This window comes from Pimephales promelas, chromosome 6, assembly GCF_988280905.1.
Source record: "Pimephales promelas chromosome 6, fPimPro1.hap1.1, whole genome shotgun sequence".
Lineage (NCBI taxonomy): Eukaryota > Metazoa > Chordata > Actinopteri > Cypriniformes > Leuciscidae > Pimephales > Pimephales promelas.
The window spans coordinates 14,616,060-14,643,340 of record NC_142774.1 but is presented as its reverse complement, the minus strand read 5'-3'; the positions used below and the strand labels follow the sequence as shown (position 1 = coordinate 14,643,340).

The 27,281-nt window shown below is 38.7% G+C and overlaps 1 protein-coding gene across 2 annotated transcripts in view; it reads left to right on the top strand.

Annotated features, from left to right (window-relative positions):
* The window catches only part of fam193a (family with sequence similarity 193 member A), a 38,313-nt gene that overhangs the window by 9,799 nt on the left and 1,233 nt on the right, over positions 1-27,281 (top strand). For both annotated transcript variants that reach the window (XM_039691102.2, XM_039691098.2), the window contains 18 exons: positions 149-316; positions 4,302-4,533; positions 4,613-4,737; positions 5,949-6,096; positions 6,212-6,286; positions 6,382-6,459; positions 8,329-8,447; positions 8,661-8,903; positions 9,792-9,924; positions 10,053-10,196; positions 13,094-13,360; positions 13,661-13,874; positions 15,483-15,707; positions 15,805-16,087; positions 16,267-16,453; positions 21,556-21,786; positions 25,917-26,748; positions 26,850-26,931. In XM_039691102.2, the coding sequence (XP_039547036.2) occupies positions 149-316; positions 4,302-4,533; positions 4,613-4,737; positions 5,949-6,096; positions 6,212-6,286; positions 6,382-6,459; positions 8,329-8,447; positions 8,661-8,903; positions 9,792-9,924; positions 10,053-10,196; positions 13,094-13,360; positions 13,661-13,874; positions 15,483-15,707; positions 15,805-16,087; positions 16,267-16,453; positions 21,556-21,786; positions 25,917-26,748; positions 26,850-26,931 (3,786 nt within the window). The remainder of the gene's footprint in view (positions 1-148; positions 317-4,301; positions 4,534-4,612; positions 4,738-5,948; positions 6,097-6,211; positions 6,287-6,381; positions 6,460-8,328; positions 8,448-8,660; positions 8,904-9,791; positions 9,925-10,052; positions 10,197-13,093; positions 13,361-13,660; positions 13,875-15,482; positions 15,708-15,804; positions 16,088-16,266; positions 16,454-21,555; positions 21,787-25,916; positions 26,749-26,849; positions 26,932-27,281) is intronic.

The following is a 27,281-nucleotide window of genomic DNA, read 5'->3' as shown; positions in this document are numbered from 1 at the left end:
TCAGTCCCAATTAGATTTTTTAAAGATATGTTGTGGAATCAGCTTATTCATAACCATGCAGTGTTCAGCTAGTCTGTTGTTTGACAGATCAGTCCATTTAAATGTATTTCGTCATCTGAAATGTCTTTATTGTGGTTGCTTTGGTTAGGGAGATCACGGCTGAGTCAGAGCGAGAGTCACAACAACTGCAGAATCACTGGTCTGAGGTCAGATACCTGGTCCGGTGCATTTACCGTCAGACTGGGACTCCGCTGGCTGATGATCAGGATCAGCCTCTTGACCGGGACAAAGAGAGCATGAAGGAACTCGTTGACAGGTATTCTTTCAGAATGAATTTATCCTAAGAAACACAAGATGTTGTTGTTTAATAATGTTTTTATCTCAAGGATTGAGCCAGAACAAATCCATCTTGCAGTTTTTAGGAAAGGGCACAAAATAGCACTAACATTAAGATAACCATCAGAGTTGTTAAAACAATTCAATCATGTGGTTGCCACCTTAAAGCCACTGTAAGTGATTTTAGCTTCCACTAGTTTGCTAATCACAGCCACACGTTCTCTCCAATATCAGCAAGCCCAAACAGACAAAATGATTCACAGACCAAGCTCTTTTCTCTGTCTAGTTTTCTGATTTTTCGCATTACTCATTCTAGGAATATTTCTCAGATAATGGGTTCATTATATGCGTAATGTTCCAGAAGTTGAAACGTTTTTTTCAATAATTTCAGGTTTTAAATTTTGAAGTCAATTAACTTTTATTCAGTTGGCACTCATTTTGAAATTAAATTTCAAAAACTAATTAAAATGACAGTAAAGGATACCATAAGAGTTCCATTTCATATAAATGCTGTTCTTTTTTACTTACTATTCATCAAATAATCTTGAAAAAGTAGTAGCCTACCTACATTTTCCTAAAAAAAATATTAAGCAGCACAACTCAAGCACCAAATCAGCTTATTAGAATGATTTCTGAAGGATCATGTGACACTGCGGACATGAAATATTATATTTAATTGAAAACAGTTATTTTAAATTCTAAGAATATTTCACAATATTAATGTTTTTCTGTTTTTAATCAAATAAAAGCCTGGGTCTGCATAAGAAACATCTTTCAAAAACATTTTAAATGGTTGTGTAAGAAATGTACATCATTCAAGTTTGTTACAAGTAGTCTTTATCCATCACTGGGATGTGTGTTTTATGTATTGTTAAATTGGTGTATTGCAGACTCTTAGTTTTTTATTTTTTGCAATGTAAAAACGACAACATGCTCTGCGATGTTGTGATTCTGCTCATCCTATGTGATAAATAATAACTAGGGCTGTTAACGCATGCAATGAATTCAGTGTTAACGCAATTTAACATGTATAAATTACTGAAGCATGCAAAATTGCCATTATTGTAATTTACGTCACAAAGTTAGATGAGCTTAGAAATCGAGGTCATCTACATCTGGCGCCAGCACCTGTAACCCTGGTAGGTGGAAATTTCTATTCTAACCCGATTTCACTTCTCTGTTTGCGAACAGATAATTTTAAGCAGCTACACTCCAGGAAAGTTGTCAGTCCAGTAATCCAGTAAGCAAATTCATATAAACAGCACTAATGTAAAGAAAACCCGGCTGATTACATCAGAGAGTGATGTTAATGCAGTTTCAGTGGCAACGGTTCCGTATGGCATACCAACTACCGCAAAACACAATATCTGCCCATTGTGCCCAACCACCTGTCATTCACGCAATATTCACAGGAAAGCAATGACTCTTCAAGACTCTACAAGAATTCTACGAAACCGTAGCGTGGCGCCCTGTACACAGCCAGCCAGAATCTTTCTGTCTCAACCACAGCCAGTTGCTGCTCCTCTCTGCTGCTTCAGATAAGTTCTTTACTGTGAGACGCAACTCTTGGCCACTGAATTCGACGTCTCTGAGGAACCGGGTTGTAGAGTGTGCCACAAAACCTTGACAACCCACTTCCACTGGATAAACCTGGACTCTCCATCCTCGCTGTTAAGTGGCCAGATGAGCATACCACAGTTTCTTCCTCTCATATGCTTCATCTACCGCATCCTCCCATGGCACTGTTAGCTCTATCAGTTGACCAATGCGTGCTGATTCAGACCACAAAACAATATCTGGTCGTAGGTTAGTGGTGGCAATCTCAGGTGGAAAAATAAGCCGTTGATCATGATCAGCCAGCATCTTCCAGTCCCTAGCAGCTAGTGATGAACACAAAGGACAAGAAGGATCCTCCCCTACTCAGAGGTTTTAGGTTCTGTGGTGATGGGAGAACATCATATGTTGACCTAATAAGGAAACTGATCCTAATCTCTTCCATTGACCAAAGATCTTGTCAGCCCCAGCCCATCTTGCGTTGTTCCACACTCTCCACTCTCCCTGCTTGGCCTGTGAAATGGCCTTTATACACCACCTCTTCTCCTCCTGCTTTCGCACCTCGTTGACTAAAAATAACTGAATAAATGTTCAGTCAAAGGTCAGTTCATTAGTTAATGCACTAACTAACATTAACAATGAGTATTAGCTACATATGCTACAGACGTTATTCTTTAATAACGTTAGTTTAGAAAAATACAACTGATCATTGTTAGTTCATGTTAGCTCAGGTTTTTATTTTAATAATGAAATGTTGAAACTTTATACATAGACCTTATTCAGAGCAGCGCCCTGACAGGTATGAAAGTAAGGCTGTGAGGGATAGACTTACCGTGTTTCCAATAGCATCCACTTAAAAAGCTGAATAAAGCGGCTAGATTACTTACAATTTTCCACAGCTTACATTGTCGGGAGTTTTTTGTCAACTGACATTTCTTGCAAATATATTTTTCTAGTGTTTCATGAGCAGAACAATCCGAAAACACATTAAATAACAGTACAGCCCATTGAAGAGATGCAAGTCTATCCCTCACAGCCTCGCTTTCATTCTCATTAAAAATCAAAGATGGCGCTGCCGTGAATAAGGCGTATATTTTTCACTTTCAGTTTAACTGATGAATTAATGAATTTGTCACCGAAGAATAATAAGGAAGCAGAACATTTTCAATCAAAATCTGGGCATGTTGTAGTCCAGATAACAATGTTTGAAAATAAGTAGCCAAGTATTAGTCTTTAAGTATTAAATATTTGGTGCTTTGAATTTCATTGCGAATACAAAAATCTGAATGGCTGTTTAAAACACTTAAGTACTGTTCGGACACAGAAAGTAGCACAGCTGCTTTGTTTTAGAGGTTTACTGTGGTTTACTGGGGTAACGGCTGCATTTCTGATGTTTCATCAGCGTCATCTGCTGTCGGTGAGTGAAAGTGCATTTTCATTCATGTGTGTTCCCTTCACTCGTTGTCGCTTGTTTACTTCAGAGTGCACACATGCCTTTTTGATGCAGAACAAACACAGTGTTGTATATTTTAATCGGTTGGTGAAGAAGTATTCTTAAAAATGTCATAATTCGTAATAAACAATTATTCATGGTATTTTAAAATGCCCATGATAACATACAGAGCATGTTCATTAGCGTGATATGTCGTATTACCGTTTATCAGCACATGTCTAATTCCAGTGAGTGTTTTGCTTTAAAACACGAGCTCTGTCATATTCTGTGATTGTTTCTGAAGAGCGCGAGACCTCACGCAACGCGCTGTGTGAAATACAGGCTGAACGGAACTTCAAAACATCCCACCGCTGTATGGCCAGATGATACGCAAACTACATTTCTCAGCTTGGTATAGCAAACCAGTGTCTCGCTAATGATGTTTTGATGGATTAGTATTGCAATCAAGGTAAAGATGATTGCGGTGACAAAGCTGTCATAAAGTAAGCACGCATACTATATTGTTATTGATGCACAAATTCATGTTCGGGATTTCAGCTTGACGTGTCTAAAATGTAAACAAGCTCTTTGCTGTTGCGCTGGCTGTACACATACTATTCACTGAATTTCAAAAGGGTTTTTTTTCTGTATTTTTTTTTCTTTGTTTTTTTATTAATTAAAAGTAAAGACCTTGGGAGAAAAGCTTGTAGAAAATAGTTTTGTCAGCATCACCCTTCAATCTGTTGATTTACTTAGCTGAATATAGCAAATGATGACAAAATGAATGTGTTGAACACGATAAATGGTGTGTATGCTTAGTTTTACGATAAGTGTGCGATTTTAAGCGCACAAAAGTGTGATTTTAAACATTTCAATCTATTGACAGCACTAATAATAAAACATGAATTATACCACTGGACGACACTTGGAATCTCTCGTTTATTTCCCCAAAGACTCACCTTGTTTTCTTCCCATTTAGGCTTTGTGAGAAGGATCCTTACCAGTTGTACCAGCGTCTGGAACAGCAGGCAAGGGAGTATGTCTTAGAGATGAAGGTGCGTCTACTCAAACACCTGTCCACAGGCTCAAAGGCACCCAGTGCAGCGGCTCAGGGGCCTCCACAGGCCCACCAGTTCATCTCACTGCTGCTAGAGGAGTACAATGCGCTTTGCCAGGCGGCCCGCACCATCAGCAGCTTCCTGCTCACCCTGGTGTGTTGATGCCACTGTATAATCTGCTTAAGCACAAGCTTCAGTATGATCTAATACTAGCCCTGCTCTTCCTTTTCAGGAGAATGAACATTTGCAGAAGTTCCAAGTGACATGGGAGCTCCACAATAAGCACCTTTTTGAGAACTTGGTGTTCTCTGAACCCATCCTGCACAACAGTCTACCTGCCTTAGTGGCCCAGCTCAGGTATGGTGTTCAGGGAATCAGTTTAAACTAGGGATGCACAATGATATCGGCACAACACCGGTATTGGCCAATAAAAGCTTAAAATGATCATCATCGGCATCGGCAGATATGAATATTACTGCCGATGAGCCTTGCAGTCACCTGACGACCGTGAACAAAGCATGAGCGCCAGCAACTTAATCTTCCGACTAGGGGTGTGCTATAATCACGGTTTTTGATCGTGGACGAAAATAGTATCGTGCATTATATAACTGGACACTACAGTTCACAAAAGTTCATTCTTTACATGTGCGTCGAAATCTTGCTAGTTAAACGTCATTCACGATAACTAAGTTATCTTTCGAGTCTTATTGCGCTAATACTCTCAAATACACACAAGGTTTACATAAACAAAGTTGGTTACATCTAAAATAAGAAGCAAGCAGAGAAAATGTGCTTGACAAATGCATAAATATAATGAGTGTCAGTGAGTATCTATAATATGCTGCCGCTTGTCCTTAAAGAGATACTCCACCCAGAAATAAAAATTCTGTCATTGTTTAAGCTACACTGTGTGATTTTTGCCTCCATTTAGCGGTGGAAGGATATATGATCATCCAGTGAATATTAGTTTCTTTTCCTCTCAATTCCGATTTCGTTTGAACTCCTACGGTGGCCAATGTAGTCCAAGATTAACATGGCTTCCAGTTCGACCTCGTCCATGAGTGTTAACTCAAACGTAAATGCAAAAGGCGAAGCTTGAATTTACGGGTATGTCCCTCTTTGGCTAATGTACTTTCAAGATGGAAGGGCAACATGGCGACCGACATTAGAACCCCTTACCCGTATGTATTTTCAATGGCATATTATACACTCACGAGAATACTTTATTACTTGAACGAAGTAAATGTATGTTTATGAGCACATATATTTTTGAAAGAACTAAGTGTTTTTAGGTAATAATACACTAAAAGAGTTACACAGTATAGCTTTAACTCACTCTAATGTTGTTCCAAACATATACTGCTTTTGACTGAGAGCTTTAATAAGCTTTTTTTGCACTTAAAAAAATACAAATACATCAGTATCGACATCGAGCAAAATTAGTTTGAATATGTTGGCATATTGAATATCGGTCAATCCAATATCGTGCATCCCTAGTTAAAACTTAATCATCCTTATAGCACTTCTCTATCTAATAGGATGTCTTTGTTGTGATTTTTGTTTAATAGGCAGGGCACAACATCCCATGATTCATACAGTGAGGATATGTACCGTACACTCTTGGAGAGATACCACCATCTGGACCAGGAAATGAGTGCAGTTGCTCTCGAATGGCTGGAGTGTGAAAAGAGGATTGATGACTATGTTGATGAGCAGGTATATTTCATTCGCCTAGGTGCCTGTAATGTGAAAATAGTCTTACTGAACCAAGTAATCATTTGTGGCTCTCAAGGCTAATCTTGCACCTAACGCCAGTTTTGCCTGTTTGCAGTTGCTTTTTAAAGTTGAAGGTCAGAATCTCACAAATCAAAGGACAGAACCACATAAGTCTTTAATTAATAGAAATGTAAGTTACAGCACAAGTCACTCATTATGCGTTAATAATTTTCATACATGATTTTTGACCAGAGCTAAATGTGTTTCCACATTTATTTTTTAAAGATGTCTTTAAGAACTAAGCAGCGGATGCTCAAAGAAGACGCCGAGATCTTCAAACAGAAACGATTTTTTGAAGAGCAGGTAAGATTTCCTCCAAACCTGGTCTGATTGACCCTTTGTTCTTATTGAGAATAAAAAAAGGTTGTTGAGGCAAATGTACTTAAATTACAGTCTGCATGTACAGTGCGTTCTTGAAAACTAATAGAATTATTGAATGAATGCGTTCCTGAATATCATGAAAATTCCCCATTTATGAAACGACATACTAGATTTAGATTCAAGGCATACATACATTCAAAGGCAAAGATAAGTACTGAGTGTCTGAATGCTATTTACAACAATTATTATGAAATTATTACCTGATTTGCTCTCAACCTTAGGAACTGCAATCATTTAAATCAGTTATGCAATCATTGCATAACTAAGTACTTTTTATTGGTAATGCCCTGTTCATTAAGCTTTTTTTAGCATGCCTGACAGGCTTATTTGCAGCTCATAGTTCTGAAGGATATGGTGGCCAAGGAGTACACAACGCAATGAAAAGTAAAAAAAGCAAAAAAACAAAACAAATATAAGTTAATACACAACATTGAAGATGTTCCTGCTCCTTTATCTGCAACTATAGAGGTTCTGTTAAAGCTAAGGGCTTTATACTAAAGGTAATGGTCTAATGAAATCTACATTTTTACTTTACTACTAATGTTTTTTTTTTTAATAAACCCTTCAACTGCATTTATTGCATTTGAAATTAGCCAAGTCATTAATTTAGCTATGTAAATTTTAAGTGCTATTTAAATGTGGGGAATGTGATTTTCTTTTTTGACTATTGACTATCGAGCAGTCCCTGAAACGCTCACTTTATCTACTAAATTAGTGCCCTTGTGTCAACATTTGGAAACCTGCATTAACTTTTCATATGGTATTTTCTAGGGATGCACGATATATCGGCCAGCATATCGGTATCGGCCGATATATGTTCATTTTTAATGTTATCGTTATCGCCCTGGTAAGAAAATGTGGCCGATATATTAAAGCCGATAAATAATGTATTATTCCCTTCAGCTGAGACACTTGTTGAGCAAAGTTTATGTTTTTGAATTTCTTGAAATATGATTGAAATCTCTTCAAAAAATGAAAATACGGTTCGGTACAACATGTGCAGCGCAAATCTGTCATATCGGCTATACAACACTATAATGAGAACATCATTATAATTGTGCGCTTGGGACATGGATTTAATTGTGAGACTTTTGTATTTGTAATCAGGTTCTCAAAATTAGATAAAAATTTGGATTCAAGTTTATCGGCCGATATATTGGTTATCGGCTTTCAAATATAAAGAATTATCGGTATCGGCTAAAATTTTCATATCGGTGCATCCCTAGTATTTTCATACAAGGTTATGTATTCATTTAGATTTTTTTTTTTTTTTTTACCTGCAATATGCTCTTTAACTTTGCTGTTTAAATTACATTGTGTACTTCTGGGCTGCTGTAGATGGATGATGATTACACACTATATATTTTTTTTTTTTTACTTATTAAATGAGCAGAAACGTCTCTCTTCATCTAGCATTGTATACTCCATTACACTTGTCTTGTGGTAAAAAAATATCTCAAACACTATAATTAAAAAGATTAGGGTCATTATTTTTCTTCTGCAATAATGCATTACATTGGACAAAAGTGATAGTAAAGAAATTCATGAAATAAGTGATCTTTGGAAGGATCTGAAGGATCATGTGACACTGAATGACGGAAGTAATGATGCTGAAAATTCATCTTTGCCACAACAATAATATATTACTTTTTGAAAAGTAATAAATAGAAAACGGCTTTATCTCTATTTTGAGGTTTTTTTTTTTGTTGTTTTTTTTTTGTAAAAGCAAATTCTATTATTTATGTTATGTCTTAAAAACCATCAATCATTGTTTTATTACTGTGGTTACAGTTCCTACTGAACAGTAAAAAGTCTCTTGGTGGTGACAGTAAGTTCACGGACACAGTGAAACACATGCTGTCCTCCAGACTGAGTATCCCAGACTGTCCCAACTGCAACTACAGACGGAGGTACTTTCCAATTATATTCAATAAAATGATTTGTAGCTCTTATTTGCTGTTCTTCCTTTAATGTGATCCTTTTTGGGGGGCATATTTACAAAAATGCCAATGAAAGAAAAAAAAAAAAAAACCTTTTGGTCCTTTGAGTATCTTTGGCCTCACTGTTTTTTGTCTATCGTTAGCCTTATTGCCTTATAATAAAGATAATATATTTACCTCCAGATGCACCTGTGATGACTGCAGCCTGTCTCACATCCTCACCTGTGGCATCATGGATGCTCCCATGGCAGAGGACCTGCATCTGAAGTTGCCCCTGCAAGCGGAGCCTCCTCGGGACTACCTGTCAGAGGTGCACCCCCCCAGCATGTCATCGGGCAGCTCAGGGTCTGGCTCTGCCCCAGGCTCCCCCATCACCATCCAGCAGCACCCACGCCTCATCCTGCCGCAGGATGGCACCACCACATTGTGAGTTAAAACAGTTTTATTTGTTCTTTTTTATTTGAAATGTAATTAATTGGACTCTTAAAACTTATGGGACTGACGTCCCAATGTTCAATTTAACCTTTTTCTTTTATGAAATGCTGTTTTTTTTTTTTGTTGTTGTTTTTTTTTTACAAAAAACAAACTGCAATTGCATGTCTCTAACTACACATTGCTAAATGAACTATTAGTCAATTGATTTAAAGGATTCATTAAAGGAATTAGCTCGTAAGACTCACTTTTTGTTAATCAGATGACATTGTTTACAATGGGAGTTCACATTTTTCTCACTGCATTCAATTCAGACAGCACACTCAAATTCAGAATATTGGATAAAATATTATTTCTTTTTGCAGTGGCAATGCAGGACACACTGATTTTAATCTTGATAATTATGAAACACAAATTTGATTAAAAAAACATTTGACTGATAGTGTATATAAATGTAAAATATGGACAGTGAAATAAACATCTCAGTTCACCTGTCATTGGCAGGTGCGGCATAAAGTTTGTTATTCCTTGTCTGCTTGCTTTATGGCTGCATTTATAATAGTTTTATGAGGGGTCAAGGGTTTTTACGTGGATAATGTCGGAATTTAAGCTTGGGAATTTTTTTTTATAGTACTAGTAATATGTCTTCTGTGGACAGTATTGCAAAAAATCACATATGGGTAAGATCAGACAAGTTCCAATTATTATAGTCATTACTGTATTTAAAATTTCAGTGACTAAATTATGTACTTTCCCGCTAAGCTTACTCCGTTTCTGTTTTTCATTTTCATCAGTGTCACAGTTTCTTATTACATCACACAAGTCCAACAGCTGAGTCATTAGACTCCTTTTGCTTTCTTTCTTTTCCCTTTTCTGCCTCAGCAATGATGAAGTGCCTCCAATGTCTGCTATCTACCCTCTGAGCGGGTATGAAGACCCTTCGGTGGTGGCCAGCATTAATGGCATCCACAACCAACTCAGTGGAGGGGAAGAGAGAATGACCCTTAAAGATAAAGTAGGTGGCAGCTGATCATCTGACAGTGTTGTTGCTGCCAACAGTGTAAAGTAAACATTTGTCAACTGGAAACATTTGACATTTGACTATGAACAGTGGTATTAAACGCTCTTCTCTCATTTTCTCAGTCTTCACGGGGGAGCAGCAGCAGTAGCAGTTCCTCTGAAGGAGATGAGGGGGAGAGGGAGTGTGGTGGAGAACCTCCAGGCCAGGATTCCCTGTTCTCTGGAGGGAAAAACGACTGTCCGCCTCCATCATACCCTCATACACAGGTAGAGCTTAGGAAAATATGCTTTAAGGGACTATATATTAAAGGATACATATCATGCTTTTAAATCATTCATTTTTACTTATAAATCATACATTTGTGGTCTATATAAAGCATAACTGCAATTCTTGGGTCTGAATTCCTCATTATTATAGCTCAACAGGCCCCTTTTCTACCCCTTTTCTGATGTGCTTCTGTGAGCAACCCATTTCGTCCCGTTTAAATAAAAAGCAGCACCGCCCGCTCTCCAGGTCGCTGAGTTCACGGTCGGTTCAACTCCCCCCGTTCGGCCATTATTGTAGTTTGATAAGAGATATACGATTACTATAGCTTCAAAGAACATTTTTATTCACACGTTAACAAAATATCAACAACGGAAGACTTGTCCATCAAGCCTAACAAATTCGAGCCAGAGCGAGCGATTTGAAAAAGACGACGACGAACCTGCCGAACAACGTCTTCATATGGATGCAGTGGTATGTAAGTTAAGTTAACTATGTTGTGTTTTTAGTGAAAGTCGACTATTTTATCTTGTTAAAACAAGCACACTGACAAGATAAATGACTACGGTCTAATCTTACTACTAATAATCTGTATTGATAATAATATGATAACTTGCGTTTAGAAAAGCATCAGCAAACACAGCAGATAAATGATAGAAGGAATTTACCCCTCATTCAGACAAAGTCGATCGGCAAACCCTTCTTTATACTGGCGGAGGTTGTTGAAGTGGGGATCCTTGAAGTGCTTCAGGTCACTACATCCAACAGCCGTACATTTTGACTTGCCCTCTCGTAACTTCTGCATCATTGAGCTTGGACTACAAAATCGCAGCGAGAAATAATAATGGCGGATTGCTCGAAGTGTTGGCCCGGTAGTCGATGTCCTTATTTGTCAGTTCCGCTGCAAATACTGTGACGTAATTGTTCAAAAAATCTGAACAGGTTGAAAAATATGACCAAAACAGAATATAAAGATCTTTTCTGTACTTATAAACACTCCAAATATACAACAAAATACATTTAAAGGTGCCAAATGGGATTTAAAATCAAATCATACAACATGTTCCATACCAGATGGGGGCAGTATACCTCCAGAAATACCTCCACGGCCACGCGCTCTCTCATGTCTTCAAACAATATGGGCGAGTGCTGTGTTGCTCTGTCTGCCTCGTGCATATTCATCAAATCAATTGACGCGATAGTAAAAGGTTGGAAGACCGCAGTTTCACGTGGAGCATTTGGAGATTTTCAGAGATTAGAGACTTAATGAACAACATCTCAATACTAAATTATAAGGGCCGTCTCATAGACAAGTCGGTGCATTTCGACGATATGGGAAAATTAAAGCCCAGGCTATTATTTCTAGTTTTATGATATTCGATTTGTTCATATTACATTTTTATCATTAGTTTGAATTAATTTGACAGACAGCAATTCCCTGATGTGGACCAAGCTAGCGTCTTTCAGAGCTGCCAACTCTCACAACACTTTTCACACACTTTCACGCCACACATTTTTGTCATGCACAGAAAAGGACACGGAGACCGATGTCAGCTCTCAGATTCTGTTCATTTTATTACGCAATTCAAACAATAAATACAGTATTGGCGCTTTACACGACAGATCCCTAACGCACGTGAACCGATCATCTCTACTAGCTAATGGTAAAAGAACACGAACACTGTTGAAAGATACAGTATGCTACAACTTACCAAAATGTATTCCTCATGCATAATATCGACCAATCATTTTTTTTTTTAACTCTTCCCTGAACTGAAATGTAGTAGTGGGCTGTATTTTCCACAGGACTGACGTCAGGTTCAAGTACACACAAGCTGGCGCAAACGCGACTTACTCGTGTACTGCAGTTTGGCTGGTGGTAACGTTGCCCGCCCGCATACCGCCTCCCATGGTCGAAACTGGTATTACGACACCTGCCGGGCCGGGGCTAGTAATTTAGCATGCTAATTCAGGTTAATATCTCGACAGCACTATTACTTGTCAGTTTTTTAATGACATCATCAACCTTATTTCTTCTCAATCTTTTGATGCGTGTTGCTCATTTTTGGGATATTTTAACCTCAATTTTTACAGATGGCACCTTTAAGGGCTAAAAAAGTGGATTTTGCATGATATGTCCCCTTTAAAGAGTAACTAAACCTTAAACAACTTTTTTTGTGTGTTAATGATCTCTAAGACTAGGGCTTTATTAGTGCTGTTCATTGATTCGAGTGAATGTTTTGACATTTAAAGTGTTTATAACATGTTTTATTTTTACAATATATGGTGTAAAAATGTCTCAGTGCTGCCCTCTTTAGGTTGACCAGTGGCTACTGCAGTTGAATTTTCCTATTTTGCGTGACGTATGCATCCTCTGCAAGCGGCTCACTACCCAACCCCCTTTCACAAGCTCACCATGCCCTTTGCTCACATCATCTGCAGTTTATACCGCAGTCAAATTGAAATGGCCCTGTGTCCACAGACAATTCACCCTCCTCCACTTCAGGTGTAGGTGGGGGTGAAAAGTCCTCTACTTCAAATGACCACTCTTTGGGAGTCTGACAGCTGTAAATCAATCCGTCACTGTGGGTCTCAGGTGCACACCCCCGCTCAGCTCAGCCCTCGGTTCGTCCCCTCTGTCTCCGCTGGGCTCTGCCGACCTTTCCAGCAGTTTTCAAATATTGCCACTGGGTGGAGTTAGGCTCTGACCAGGGGTTGAGTTACGCTTTAAACATTTGCCCCTTGGCATAAAGATTTAACAACTTTTTAATAATTAATGATATCTATCCAGCAATAGTACAATGTCAAGGAGAGAGTATTGATTTGAGTAGTTTGCATTTGGAGGTATTGCTGTAAATGATCTTGAATAAAAGTGACCTCTTCTTCTTTTTTTATTTAGATGGATCAGGTACAACATCCATGCGAGTGTCATGTTTGTATTCAGGGCACCGGGGATGGTAGCACCTCCAGCCTGAGCTCCACCTGTCTGCCTACCAGCAGGCTGCACACAGGGGGTCACCAGTTCTTCTCAGAGAAGACAGCAGTCCACCCTGCCCTCCACCTCTACCCCCACATACACGGCCATCTTCCCTTGCACAACCTCTCCCACCTGCCCAGACCACTGCTGCCCACCCTCTACTCCACCCCTCCGCTCACACACAGCAAGGTTAGACACGCACACACATGCACAGGAAATTCCCAGCTTGTAGGGACTTGTGTTATTTTTCCAGCCACAAGGGGGGTGACTTGTATCAAAAATCATAATCTTAAAAAGAGGCACAGGTGCAAAATTTCACTTCCTACTGGGCATGTCCCTTATCAAGCAATGACATGATGCCACTTTACATTTTTCTGTTACATTTTCAGTCTCCTAATCACTGAATTTCCTGATAAATCATTTTAAAAGGACATTCATTGAATTTTTTTCATGTAATGATCCCAAATCTCTCCCCATCATCTTCTCTAGACTCTCCCTCCCACCCCCACGTCCAGTCACACAGGCGGAAAGCAGCAAGTGTTCAACCCCACCCTACCGGAGCATGTCTACCAGAGCTGCTTCAGCACGGCGGGGGACTGGAACGGCTCTTTGCCATGCCCCTCGCTCAAACTAGAGAACCTCTGGGACACGCACATTATGAAGAACTGGAACCCTTCTGTGCTGCTCCAGGAGCCATTACCTGGTCAGTTTCTCAAGCCTTTTTAAATAAGTTCTGAACAATTCAACGTAGATAATGGTAAAACTAAAAGGAATTAATCTGTACGAGTAATTCAGGTGTTTTTAACCATCGAAAGGCTCCATTTAGATCTGGTATTATGTGTCTGGTGATCAGCTCATTCAGACTACATTCAGAGGGACACTCTAAAAGTAACCATGAAATTAACTCCCCTTCCCTACTTTCAACATCTCTTTTTTTTAATAATGTGAATAATGTCCTCACCTGTGTGAGGACTGGCCAATTATCCATCCTTTCCAGCAACCTTTAACTGACATGAGTAGGGCTGTAGTCAACCAAAGAAATCCTTAGTCGACCAAAGTCTTGTCCTGCGCAACGATAAGTCGACTAAAAAAAAAAAAAAGTGATGTTTTGATTAAACATTTTTTAAACAATTGTCATTTAGCATTTTTAAAACAACAATGAAAAAACTTCACAAATAAATAAAACTATAATAATAATACAGTTCTTTGAAAATTAAGTGATTTTTTTAACCGCAAAAAGTGAGGAGCTCTGTCCTAGGTCTATAGTAACAGTCACAATCGCGCACCTGACCACACCACACGCTGCAAATATATAACTGCTATCTGCCACATAATTAAAAATCCCAACAAAAGCTCTCGTTTATACAGGCTTTATATTCTTCTTTACTTTCAAAGCTATGGGTTAACTTTCGTCCTGACAATCAAGACGTTTTAAAACAACACACAAAAACCCCAAATAGCCTAAAAACAATCCTAATAATAGGCTGTAGGACCACGTATAGGTTTATTTTCGTTTTGTTGAATTATTTAGGCTATTTTCAAATGCGTCAAGTGTACAAATAAAAACGAAAACATTAAGATAACACAATCTATCGAGTCAGCATGATATAGCCGTTAAAAGGCTGCTCACGTCTTTTGACGAGATCCAAAAATTTAATCAATTCACGATGGACAAAGTCAAGCCCTGTCCTAAATTATTTTGATTAAGAAGCTGTTTCACTCAGATATACGTTACGATAAAAAGTAAAGATGATTGGAATTTTACTTTTACATCTACTTTAAAAATTAAAGTTCTGAATTGGCTTCTATGGTTCCATAAAGAACCTTTATCATCAATGGAACTTTTGTAATGCACAGTGGAACAACATTCGTCATATTATTAAAATTGAGAACTGTTCTCTGAAAGGTTTTTTGAGGAACCAAAAATGGTTCTCCATCAGCCATCATTACCAAAATGTCGTCCACATAGAAGGTGTGTTTTATCCTTGTTAAGCATTTGCTTTTAAATGGCATGCTCTCTTGACCATAATTTATGGGTTTCCCTCAGACCGCAAGACTGGTGGTGAGAAGCTTTTGGAGAGAGATCAAAATTTGTAAATGAGTCAAAATGCAATTTCTAGCATCACACCTCAGGCGAGCTGTCTGTGTCCAAAAGAGGGTGACATCACTGTAGTAACAAACTAGTTGTTCAGTTCAGCTCCACACATTAGTATTTTATGTAAATTTAAATGGTCACTACATTACCAAAAAGCATTGTGTCAAGTGGCTTTTATTGTCTTCAAACCCACTGAAACTCTTCTCCCGGTCAAAGGTGACATGCTGGGTCCTCCTCTTCCCGACGTGCCCCTTCTCTCCTCCAGTTTGGTCCCCACTGTCAACCCCCATCCTTCCCCAGATGGCAAAGAGAGGAAGAACGGCGCCAAAAAAAAGTGTCTCTTCAACTACCAAGATGCCTTCATGGAGGCCAGTGAAGTGGTGATGGCCACTTCCTCTGCCACCTCCTCTGTCTCCAGTGCCGCCACAACTGTCCAGTCGAGTAATGATCACTTTCACGTTTCTAAATGACCATCATGAGTCTTAAGATTGAATTTTTGCTTTCATTTGCTGAATTTCCTTTTTTTTTTTCTTTTTAGATGAAGTTTTCCATAATTTAGGTAAAGAGGACCATAGACATCCCACTCCTGTTGCTCCTAGGAATAGCCCCACCAGTCTCTCGTCTCTCCCCCCTCTTAGTGGAACCTCACACCCTCCTTCCCCCAACACACACCTACCAAGTATAGGCACCCAGTCCTTTCCAAAGACTGTAACTCAGACTCCAGTCTTCATGGATGTCCATCAGAGTCTGTGCTTGTCATCTGGTGAGCAGCCAGCCGCCTCAGTTGAAGGTTTAATCAGTGGTCCAAATAGCGTGTGCAGGTCAGTGCATCATCTATAGTGTTAATATGCCTTCTGTGTGATGATCCTTCTGTCCCATCATCCAAAAAATAGACTGTTGTAATTTATATGGCATGTCAAGCTTTTTAATACTAAATAAAGAAACTGGAATATGAGCTGGAATTGAGTTAATATACTCACATTTAAAATGTTTTTGCCAGTGATCCAGACTGTGAGGGTCATCGCTGTGAAGGGAACGGAGGCTACGAGCATCAGCCATATGAAGGAGAGGAGAGCCAAGATGATGACAGCAGCTCTGAGCACAGTTCATCCACTTCCACCTCAACCAATCAGAAGGAAGGAAAGTACTGTGACTGCTGCTACTGTGAATTCTTCGGTCACGGAGGGGTAAGGAAACGCTTTCACCAAAAATAATTAATAATATAAATAATAATAATAATATATTACATACTTGTGTTATCTATAATAAACATTAGTATTTTGATTGTCTGCTGATATTCAAGCTTTTTTATCTGTAGTATCTGTTGATATTGGATATGCAGTAGTTTTGGATATTTAATTGGTTTTCTCACTTCCCTGTTTTTACGTCAAATTATCTTTGCCATGCTATCATCTAACACTGGTTGATCTTTTAAAAACACCTATAATTTAATCAGTGTTAAATGTAATCTTTAGCAAATCTCATTTTGGATATAGCACATTATAATGTTGTGATGCCTACATTCGTCTGTAGCATTTAAAACAGTTGATTTTAGTTTTTAATGTTTTTATTCATGAAATAATAGTGTCACGGCTGGTGCCTGTATGAAGCGCACGATGAAGTGAATTCAGGAGCAATAAATGCATATATCCTCAACAGAAAAAAAATGCTGAGTACAGAAAACATGACCACATTAATCCTGATGTTGACAATACTAGACAAAGAACTAAGGAAAACTCAAGGGCAGGGTAATCAGCATGAAACAGAATTGTGGAATTAGGGACTATGGTAACTAATTAACAAACGGCAACTAATTAGGAACAGAGTAAAAAAACTTAACTAAAACAGAACATACATGTCACTACGCCTTGGAAAGGCGCGTCTTCACACTGACAACTGCTTGGAGAAGGACGTGGAACAGGTGAAGGGCAGGAGACAAGTGTAGATGATGGTGGGAGAAGCAAGAGCCATGGGAAGGAGTACACAGGTGGGAGCCCATTGCGGAGTTGATGGAGGGAGGAGCCATTAGCTGTTGACACCAGGGAAATGACTGATGGAGATGAGGCATGAAGTGGAGTCCTAGGGAGCCGATGGGACCGGGGACACCTGGAGGTCCTGGAGGCAGAGGTGAAGTCATAGTGACAAGTGTCCGAGGTGGTACCAGAGAACTGAGGTGTAGCCGATGGGATTGGAGTCGGAGGGAAGTCAGAGCCAGATGGAGCTGAAAGGGTTGTGCAACGGAGCACTGCGGACTTAAAAACTTAAAATCTAAACTTCTTTTCCCGGACCGGATCTAAATTAAGACACTAGTAGCCCTTAATTTAGAGTAGTTAATATTGGCTTAAAAATGGCTTTCTTAAACACAGATTTAGTACAGATTACTAACACCTGGACTATGAAGTCCTGAACAGGGGAGAGCCTAGTGAGAACAGGGTGTTGGAGGAATCCGTTTTTCTTTCTTTTTCATCAAACCACAGTTTTTGGAAGTTCCCGCAATTTAAGAAAACGTGCCTTGCATAATCAAGGATTTTTGCCCACAACAATCACCAAAAAAAAAACTCAGCATTTTTCCGGAAGGACTGATCTCTGGGTCACTTCACCATACAGCTTTTGTCCCCACCTCCCACCCCCCACTTTTACAATGGCTGCTATGCCCCTGCTGAACTAAAACAAGATTAATTTAAGCTGTGATAATCAGACATGAAAATCAAAAAAGCTTTACTGAACAAGGGAAAACTCAAATAAAAATTGTACACATACACATCAGCTGCGGAATCTACAAAGTAAATCCCTAAACTAAAGGGACATGCTGAAAGGAAAAAATATGAGATGGGAGAAAAAAAATATATTTATCAATGCTTTTCCGTTTTCTCGCAAATGTTTTGCGTTCCCTCAAGAAACATTTTTTCCCACAAAAATGTTATAAGCGAACTCAGTTTCTTACCCTACCCACTCTGAGCAGGATTCGAACCAGAGTCTCCAGCATGGAGTATGTATCTAACACAGTGTTAATCTGAAGTTAAAACTGCCTCCTGGTAGGTTTAATTTAAGTGTCAATTTATTCCTGGAGAAGCTTTAGTCTTGATCTGGTTTAAAATGCCATTTTAGTTCAGGACTAGGGTTAATCTCTGTCTGGAAAAATGCCTCATGATGTTTTCAAATAAAGTCTGCACTCTCAAATTCAAGTTCAATTACTAATCTTCAAGGTTCGATGATTGAAATAGATTCTCAATATAAATATCTGTGATTTTTAGTTGATGATTTCTTCTCTTTTGGGCCTTTTGTTCAATTGAATTTTTTCTTTAGAGTTAAGTCCTATCTTACTTTTGAAACAAGGAAGAGATTGGTTGCAGCTACTTTTTGGTCAGTGATGAATTGTTGTGATATTATTTATTTTCAGGCGCCTAAGCATTGTATACAGGTGTTGGATTCTGTATATCATAGAGCATTAAGGTTTATTACTAATTCAAAAGCCCTTACCTATTGTTTATTGTACTCTGGATAAATCCCTTAATTAACCAATATACGTTACAGAAAGGGCAAGCAGAATGGGTAGATAAATAACAAATTATTTTGAAATAAATTCTGTGGTTGGGAAAAGATGTACCCTTTTAAATCAAGACACGACCAAGCTGTATTTACAAAGGCGCATTGATCCTGGGAAATTGCTGTAAAATTTCTTGAGTGCCTTCTGTGTGAATGCGAGCCTGTCCCGGGATTGACGCTGGGATCGATGCCGGATGGGGACCTAGTAACATTGCCGGGGTCAATCTCGGAACGTGCCCTGTACGATCAAAAGCCAGGAATAATGCCGTAAGGGATGTTGTCGTAGTAATGATGACACGCATGCCATCACAAAGACGTAGTTATCGTGCGAATCTGTAGCTCTTAGAAGAAAGTGTGTAGTCGTCATCAACAAAGAAAGAACGAAAAAATGTCTGCTAACTGGAGTGAAGCAGAGACCAGGGAGCTCCTTACTATCCTCGCTGAAGCTGAGATTGTTCGACGCGTAAGTTACAAGTCACATTCTGACATCACATGTCTTTTACCGGTTCCGGAAAATCACTGGCAGTGTGAATGAACCAAAATCAAATTGGACAAATCCCGAGACACATTCACATCCGTGCTTTTTTTCCGGAATTGCTGTGTGAAAGGAGCTCAAGGTGCCCGATTTGCCATACTAGACTGATTCATGGGCATTTATTGCAGGGTGAAGCAAACTTTGAAGGACTTATTTATGGATCCAGATTTTTTTAACACACAAAAAACACATTTTTAGCACAAGTACATTTTGAAGAATCTTTTATAGAAATATTTTATTATTTAAAGTTTTCATTATTGTACTTATGACGTTATTTTGTCAAATGTTTATGTATTTGTCATGCAATTGCTGGTGATGCGGATATGGCAATAAACTCAAACACTACAACTTCTATTATTGTACTCTCGGGTTGAAAGGCCTGTTTTGTAATCTCATAGACTCAAACACTGGTACATATTTATATAATTATTTTGGGTTTGCCTCACTCTTACTTAAAGCCGTATGTCATTAAAAAGTTCTTTAAAAATATTTAAACGTCTGCTTAAATTTATCTTGTACCAACCAGTTACAAGATAAATTATGCTTAAAAGAATTGGAATCGTTATTTTAGAGGATTTGATTTCAGATTTACTTGATTGTATTTGTTTTGAGTGATTTGTGTACATTCTTTGTATATGTGAATTAATCCATTATGTTTTTATGTTTAACTGTGCTGCCTGTCTTGGCCAGGTCCTTCTTGTAAAAGAGATTTTAAATATCAAAGAGTTTTATTTCTTGGTTAGATATAAGTAACTAAAAGAGCAACATCTGACCAAGGCAGTGCCGGAGTGATGAGGGGGCCCGGTTGAGCCATAAGGATGGTTGTCTCATGTGGAGCCACGGCTGGTGAGCTGACGGGAACCGGCAAAGATAGAGGATACTTGGAGCTGGGCAGACCCAGTGGGGACATGAGAATAAGGGAAATATCCTCTTCCAAATCAAAATAGCTGCCAGAGATCAGCAGCAGCTCACCCTTAGCAGTGGGGGTGTGGGCAGGGTCTACATCCATACCCTCGAACTGATCTAGCAGTCCCTTGACGGCACATGATCTAGCCAGTTCATGTACTTAATCAGAGTCACAATGGGGCTCGGACTCCGGGGCGATGGTTGGCTTAGTCCTTTTCTCTGGCGCTGGCTCATGCATCACGGTAGGCTCAAGCCCTCCTTCTACGATGGGCTCTGGTTTCATGGCGGTGCCACTGGGTGATGGCTGGCTGGGCTCGGAGTCCGGAGTGGGGCTATTGATGTCTTCCAATGGTGAACGCTGATCAGTTGTTCGCCAGCACCCACTCCACAAACAAGTTGAAGGTCCTCCAAGAGCCACATCGGGCTGGCCTGCTTTCGTTCAAGCTGGTCTAAAAGAAGACGCCCAGAAGAATGCTCAGGAAAGTTTGTGTGACACGCCACTTCTAAAAATTCTCAGGTGTGGTCCTTGAGAGATTGCTGCTCCTGCTTCAATGAAGCGCACAGTGGAGGGAATTCCAGAACAATGGAAAAAAAAAAAAAAAAAACTTAGGAGATACAGGAAACATAACCACATTAATACTGATATTTACCATACTAGACAAGAAACGAAGGAAAACCCAGCGCTTAAACATGCTGAGTAACTGGTTTGTGGTTTTATGGACTGGAAACTAATTAACAAATGTGGAAACAAACTAGGAACAAAGTGAAAACTAAATTAAAACAGAACATACACAAGAGACATAGTGATTTACTGGAATTTGTTTAGAGAATTGGAAAGAATATTGATGTTCAATTTTTCGGTTATAACATAATCGACCAGTAAGTGGCTTATCTGTATTTGCAAGAATTGTAACATGATGGAAAGTAAAATTTTTCTGTCACTTGAACATTATCATAAAGCAGTCCTTACTCACAGATTTACCACAGTATAGTAAAATCTCTATAACTTGACACTTTTCTGCTCATACACACTGTATACATCAGAACTGCCAGCTCTATTTCAGTTACAGTCAGTCACTTTGAGGTGTTCTCAGAGCTTTTTAATCAGTGTGGTGTTCTCAATGTCTGATGGATCAGTACATGCTCTTGTTTCCTGCACCAAATCAGTTTTGAATGCTCCAGTGCTTTTGTCAATCAGCCCCTATTAATGGAATATTTGTGGAAGCGGTTCATTTTAAGCGTTTACCATAGAAAGTGTCGTGAATAAATAAACTAAATACTGATGTTTGTTGTGGTTTGTAGCCTCCTGCCGCACCCACCAGTAGGAACTATGCAGAGATGCGGGAGAAGTTGAGACTCAGGCTGACTAAGCGGAAGGAGGAACAGCCTAAGAAGGAAGAATTGCTGCTGGAGCGTGATGGGGTGGAAGACCATCGCAAGGTAGAGGACCTGCTACAGTTCATCAACAGTGCAGACAACAAACCTGTCACCAGCTCCAAAGCAGCCAAACGTGCCCGCCACAAACAGAAGAAGGTAAACTCATATCATGCTTTTTTTGTCTGTATCTGCTAATTTATGCAAAAATACATAAATGCAATAATGCTGTGCTGAGATCATAATAAAGAATAAAAGGATGTATGTATATGGGTGCTCTGATTGATCAGGTACCGATAATGGCTTTGTATAGTTTGATCGGTGGTCTCTATAAAGGCTGTTCTGAAAAGCAGATCAGATGCAAAACTCATTTTTTTTATGCACAGTTAAAATTCCTTCACTGCATAAACTCTCTGACAGTTCTATCAAGCATCTGGAAAAATGACAATTCATTTGCAATGTCTTTGTGTAGAGCAGAGACATTGCAACCACAGAAATGACCGTAAGAAACTAGAGGTGTGCTATTTATTTATTTAAACATTTTTTGAGAATTTCTTTCCTTCACAGTGGCTTTCTTTCCACCCTAAAAGCTCAAATTTAACATCCAAATCAGCTAGATAAGTGATCGTCAGTAAATACAGTCTACTGTTGCTAAACTGCATGACGCGCTCTACTTAAAAGAGCAATTAAAGGGATATTTCACCCAAAAAATGAAAATTAGCCCATAATTTGCTCACCCTGAAGCCATTGTAGGGTGTATATGACAGATGAATACAATCAGAGTTATATATATATAAAAAAAATGTCCTGGCTCTTCCAAGCCTTATAATGGGTATATTTTTTGGGGGGGAATTCCATCAAACCCTATCCATCCATTATAAAAGTGTTCGAAACGTCTCTGGCGGGTTAATAAAGGCCTTCTGAAGTGAAGCGATGTGTTCGTGTAAGAAAAAAAAATATCCATATTTAAAGCTTTATCAAATAAAATAACTAGTTTCCGGCAGACGGCCTTAAGCAAATCGACCTATGCCAAAAGAGTAACACTTGAAATGTTTAAACCTGAGAGGTATATACTGTTCCCATTCCCCAAGCAACCTTCTGTGATGTGATCGGAGACAGAGTGGGACATAAGCCTAAATGGTTAAAATCACATAGATGGCATGTTAAAATGCCCAGCTTGGTGATTAGTCAGTTAAGTGAACATAAACAGTTGGGAAATGAGTATATTGAATCCCTACAATCGTTCTTAAAGTGACACCAGCCTAATATTCCTGCTTCTGTCTTTGTCCTTGTAAGGACTCTGTTTTAGTCTGATCAATGGGGAATTTGCATATCATAATTCATAATTGATAATTAATAATTATTCATAAAGATTTGGATCAGACCAGTCTTACATGTTAATAAATCTCCCGATAAGGGATGATTTGTCATTTTACCTGTATGCATGCATGTGTATCTCTGCTATTAACCACAAATTAATTGCGATTAATTACACGGGCCACGTTTTACAAAACAGGTGAAATTAATTAGCTCAATTGACTTATAGAGTTTATGAAAATTAATTCCGTGGCCACAATAATTAGTTTTCCTGCTCTATAAACAAATACCCTTTAAGGTATCTTTGATTCTGTAAAGCTCGTAGCTTTGATCGTCATCTCAGGGACCGGTATAATGAGCAGACAGTAAATCAATCAAAATGAATATAATGCATTTAATAAGGCAGAACTACTTAAGCATTTATTACGTTACAGTAATACATGTATTTACAAACATTAAACAAGACGAAACGAACACTAGAAGTCTAGACGAACGTGTAAAAGTGAGAGAGAGAGAAAGAGAGAGGGGGACGGAGCATTGGTAAATTCACCCAGACAATCACCTTTCTGAAACAACACGAAAAACACATTCTTAATGCTCAGAAAACTGGGTAACCCAAATTTACTTGCATATGAAAGGATTCTCATGTGTTGCTGCGTTCCTTGAGCGGCCTGCATTGTCTAGCCGCGTGTGTGAGCTGAATCCTTTGTTCCGTGGGGTGTCACGTGGCATGCGGCGCGAGTCTTTGAACAGATGTTTGGGAAGTGAAAAGAGTTGAATACAGAAAAACAAACTTTAGACTAGAAAGGAAAGAAAAGAAAAGATCCAGTATCGTATCGGATCTGTAAACCGTGAGGATTACCTGTTGACGACATGGAAAATACCAGAGAGGGTAGGGCAGAGCGGCGCGCTTACCTTTATCACGTTGGACACAGCCAACCTTTACCTGTCGTCTGGGCCAATCGGAGAGTGGGGGAGTCGCACACGGGAGCTCCCGGTTTATTGCCCTCTGTCTAAGAGAACGCGCACCCCATGGGAGGGTGTGTTCAAGGACGATTTATAGTTTAAACAGTTTGATCTTCAATGGTGGTAAAACATATTAAAAATACAATTACTTAATATTTTTATGCATATTTGGGTTGTTCATTCAATGAGCATTTTCTAGGTATCAAACATCATGAAAGTCAAAGAGATACAGTGATATTTAACCCTTTACCTGTCACCCCCCTTTTTGATAATTGACATTAAAATGTACTATACAAACTCAAATGGTTGTAATTCAAGAATGCATCATCAGATTATTACTAAATTGAAAGCACTTCAAAAAATTAAACTATGAAAAAGTTATGGAAGTTATAATTTACAGTAAATAAAATATACTTTATTAATATATTTTTTTAATATGAAATGTATTTTACAAAATGTTTTACTATAAAATGAAAGCTATATATCTAACCAAGTTGTGTTCCAAATTTGAAGTTGATATCACAAAAATTGAAGTTCCCATGAGATTTTGTTTAGGTGTAGTACCAAAAATGCCATTGAATTCCATTGAATTTAATTGTATGCATTTTGCCATAACAAATTAATAAATTTCTATCCAAATATCACTTTCTGTCACTAAATATGGAACCTTGAGACTCAGACCTTTCTGACAATATGTGTTTTGTCAAGATTAGAAAAGGTTTTCATAATACATTATGAAAGATGATGCCCAAAAGGGGAGGGGCCTAATAAAAAAGTACCATTCCTATGGTAACGCAACGTCCAATTTCAAAACGGTTTTCACAGGATGAATTCTGAGTTCGTAAGCTTTCAAATGATACCTAATTTATGATAACTACTAAAATATGATATAATAATAATAATAAAATATAAAATATATAAATATAATTTTATCTTTTTTTATTGACAAATACTAATTTTTTTTATATGAAATTTTAGCACTAAAAACCAAAGTTTCAATTATTAAAAGTGTGTGCGTCGACTTTTTGTGACAAAGGTCAGAAACTCCTGTAATGACGTTGTTTTTTTTTTTCGCTTTTTTTTTTGAGGCGCACTCTTGTCATATATTCATATATTACTGTTCATTCATAATTTATAAGAAAAAAACAGACATAAAATATCTATTTAGGAGTCTTAGACCTTTCCAACGATATATAGTTTGTCATGACTAGATTAGGATTTAATAGTAATATAGTGAAGTAAAGTTAGGTTGCCCGTATACGGGCAAGTGACAGTTAATTAAAATGCCTAAAGATGGTTTTTCTATTTCTCCTTTCTGCAACAAAGTTATTTCACTGTGACATGGGGAAACACACATACATAGAAACACATTGAATATATTTTGTTACATGTCTTTAAACAAAAGAAGTGTCCTTCTCTCTGTTCAGCATCACATCCTGCCACATTCTTCAGTGAAACTATACGTCACTTATAACTCGATACCACTGGAGTAAGTGGGTGAGTGTGTGTGTGTGTTCAAGTCCCAGGGGATGGTTTGAAGAAAGTCCTTACAGTTCTTAATGTTAATTACACTCCGTGCTCTTCAGTAGATTTAGTATGATTAATGATTTAGTGATAAGTGGTTTACATACGATTTCTTTGTTGATAAAGATTGTTCTGCTTTTTATTTTTATTTCTTTCACAGGAGTGCCGTTTTTAAGTTGTTACTTACCAATAAATGCGTTGTCAATTCCTGGTACTCGTATCTCTTTTTATATATATATATATAAATATATATACATGTATACATATATACATATATATATATATATATATATATATATATATATATACTTAAAATACATTTGGAATAGTATCATTTCTTTCGGTGATCGCAACAGCCAATACTGCTTTTTCGTTATCAGTGATCGGCCCAATAATATAATATATATGTGGGATCATGTGTGTGTATATCTTATGTGGGTTGTCATGAGATTCACTGTCTTGGGGGGTTTGTTTGGGTGCAGTTGGAGGAGAAATCCCGTCTTGAGGCAGAGGCTCGGGAACTGGAGATGCAGCAACAGCTTTTAAAGGAACAGAGAAGGCAGCAGCAGGAGGAGGAGGAGGCACTGAAGCAGGAGCTGCTTCGTCTGCAGGAAATGCAGCACTTGCGGGCATCTAAGAAGAAAAAGAAAGACAATAAAGCCAAGGAGGTGACCAAGTCTGAAATTCCTTCTCTCGTCCCAACAACCAACAACCCTCAGCCTCTTCAGCAAACAGCACAGAGCGTTTTAGAAAAGAACATGCAGAACGGCAAAACGCAGCTACTGCACAGTCTCATCCGCCTCGGTCCTAAGGAGCCTCGTCTAGAACCTGAATTACCTACCAATGGGAATAATGGCCCATCGCAACAGCCAAGCCCAAAGACTTGCAAAGAGAGACCCTTAGACTTTCCTGCCCTCCAGAATGGCACCACCTCCCACACAGAGTCCAAGGTCAAACCCAAACAGCAAACAAATGGCTCCAAAACCAACGGTGAAGCCACAAAGAGGCCAGCCGAGACCTCCAAAGCTCCAGAGCCTCCCAAAGCGGGGAATGCGGCCAGCCCTCAAACTGACACCAAAGCCAAGCAGAGAGCTTCAGAGGAGTCAGTGACCGAGATCAAGAGGGAAGAGAGGACTAATGGGAAAAAGCAACAGAATGGAGGGAAAGACGAGAGGAACTCTCCCATTATCGAATCTTCAGCTTTAGATCCTCCTCAGCAGAATGGCAAAGTCCCAAACAACGAGTCCCCTCAGCCTAAAAGCAAACCCAAGAAGAATAAGAAGAAAAAAGCAGACAAGATGAATAACTCAATAGGTGAGTGCGAACTGACGAATTGTCTGAAGATAAAAGATCAAACGAATGTTTTACAATTTGTTCCCTTCTGAACAAGTCAGAATTCTCTTATTGTCCAACAGATGATGTGTTTCTGCCCAAAGACATTGATTTGGACAGCGTAGACATGGACGAGACCGAACGTGAGGTGGAATATTTTAAAAGGTGCTGTTTGATAGTATTCAGTAATATTTTGAAGTGCGGTCACATTAGCGAAATTTCACGTGCATAAACAGGTCCATTGTTAATGGGTTAGTTCACCCAAAAATGAAAAATCTGTCAGTATTTACTCACCCCCATGTTGTTCCAAACCTCTATGTGTTTATTTGTTCTGCTATACACAAAGGAAGATATTTGGAAGAATGTTTTAATCAAACAGATCTCATTCCCCATTGACAGTCAATGGGGAATGAGATCTGTTTGATTAAAACATTCTTCCAAATATCTTCTTTTGTGTTCAGCAGAACAAATAAACACATAGAGGTTTGGAAAAACATGAGGGTGAGTAAATACTG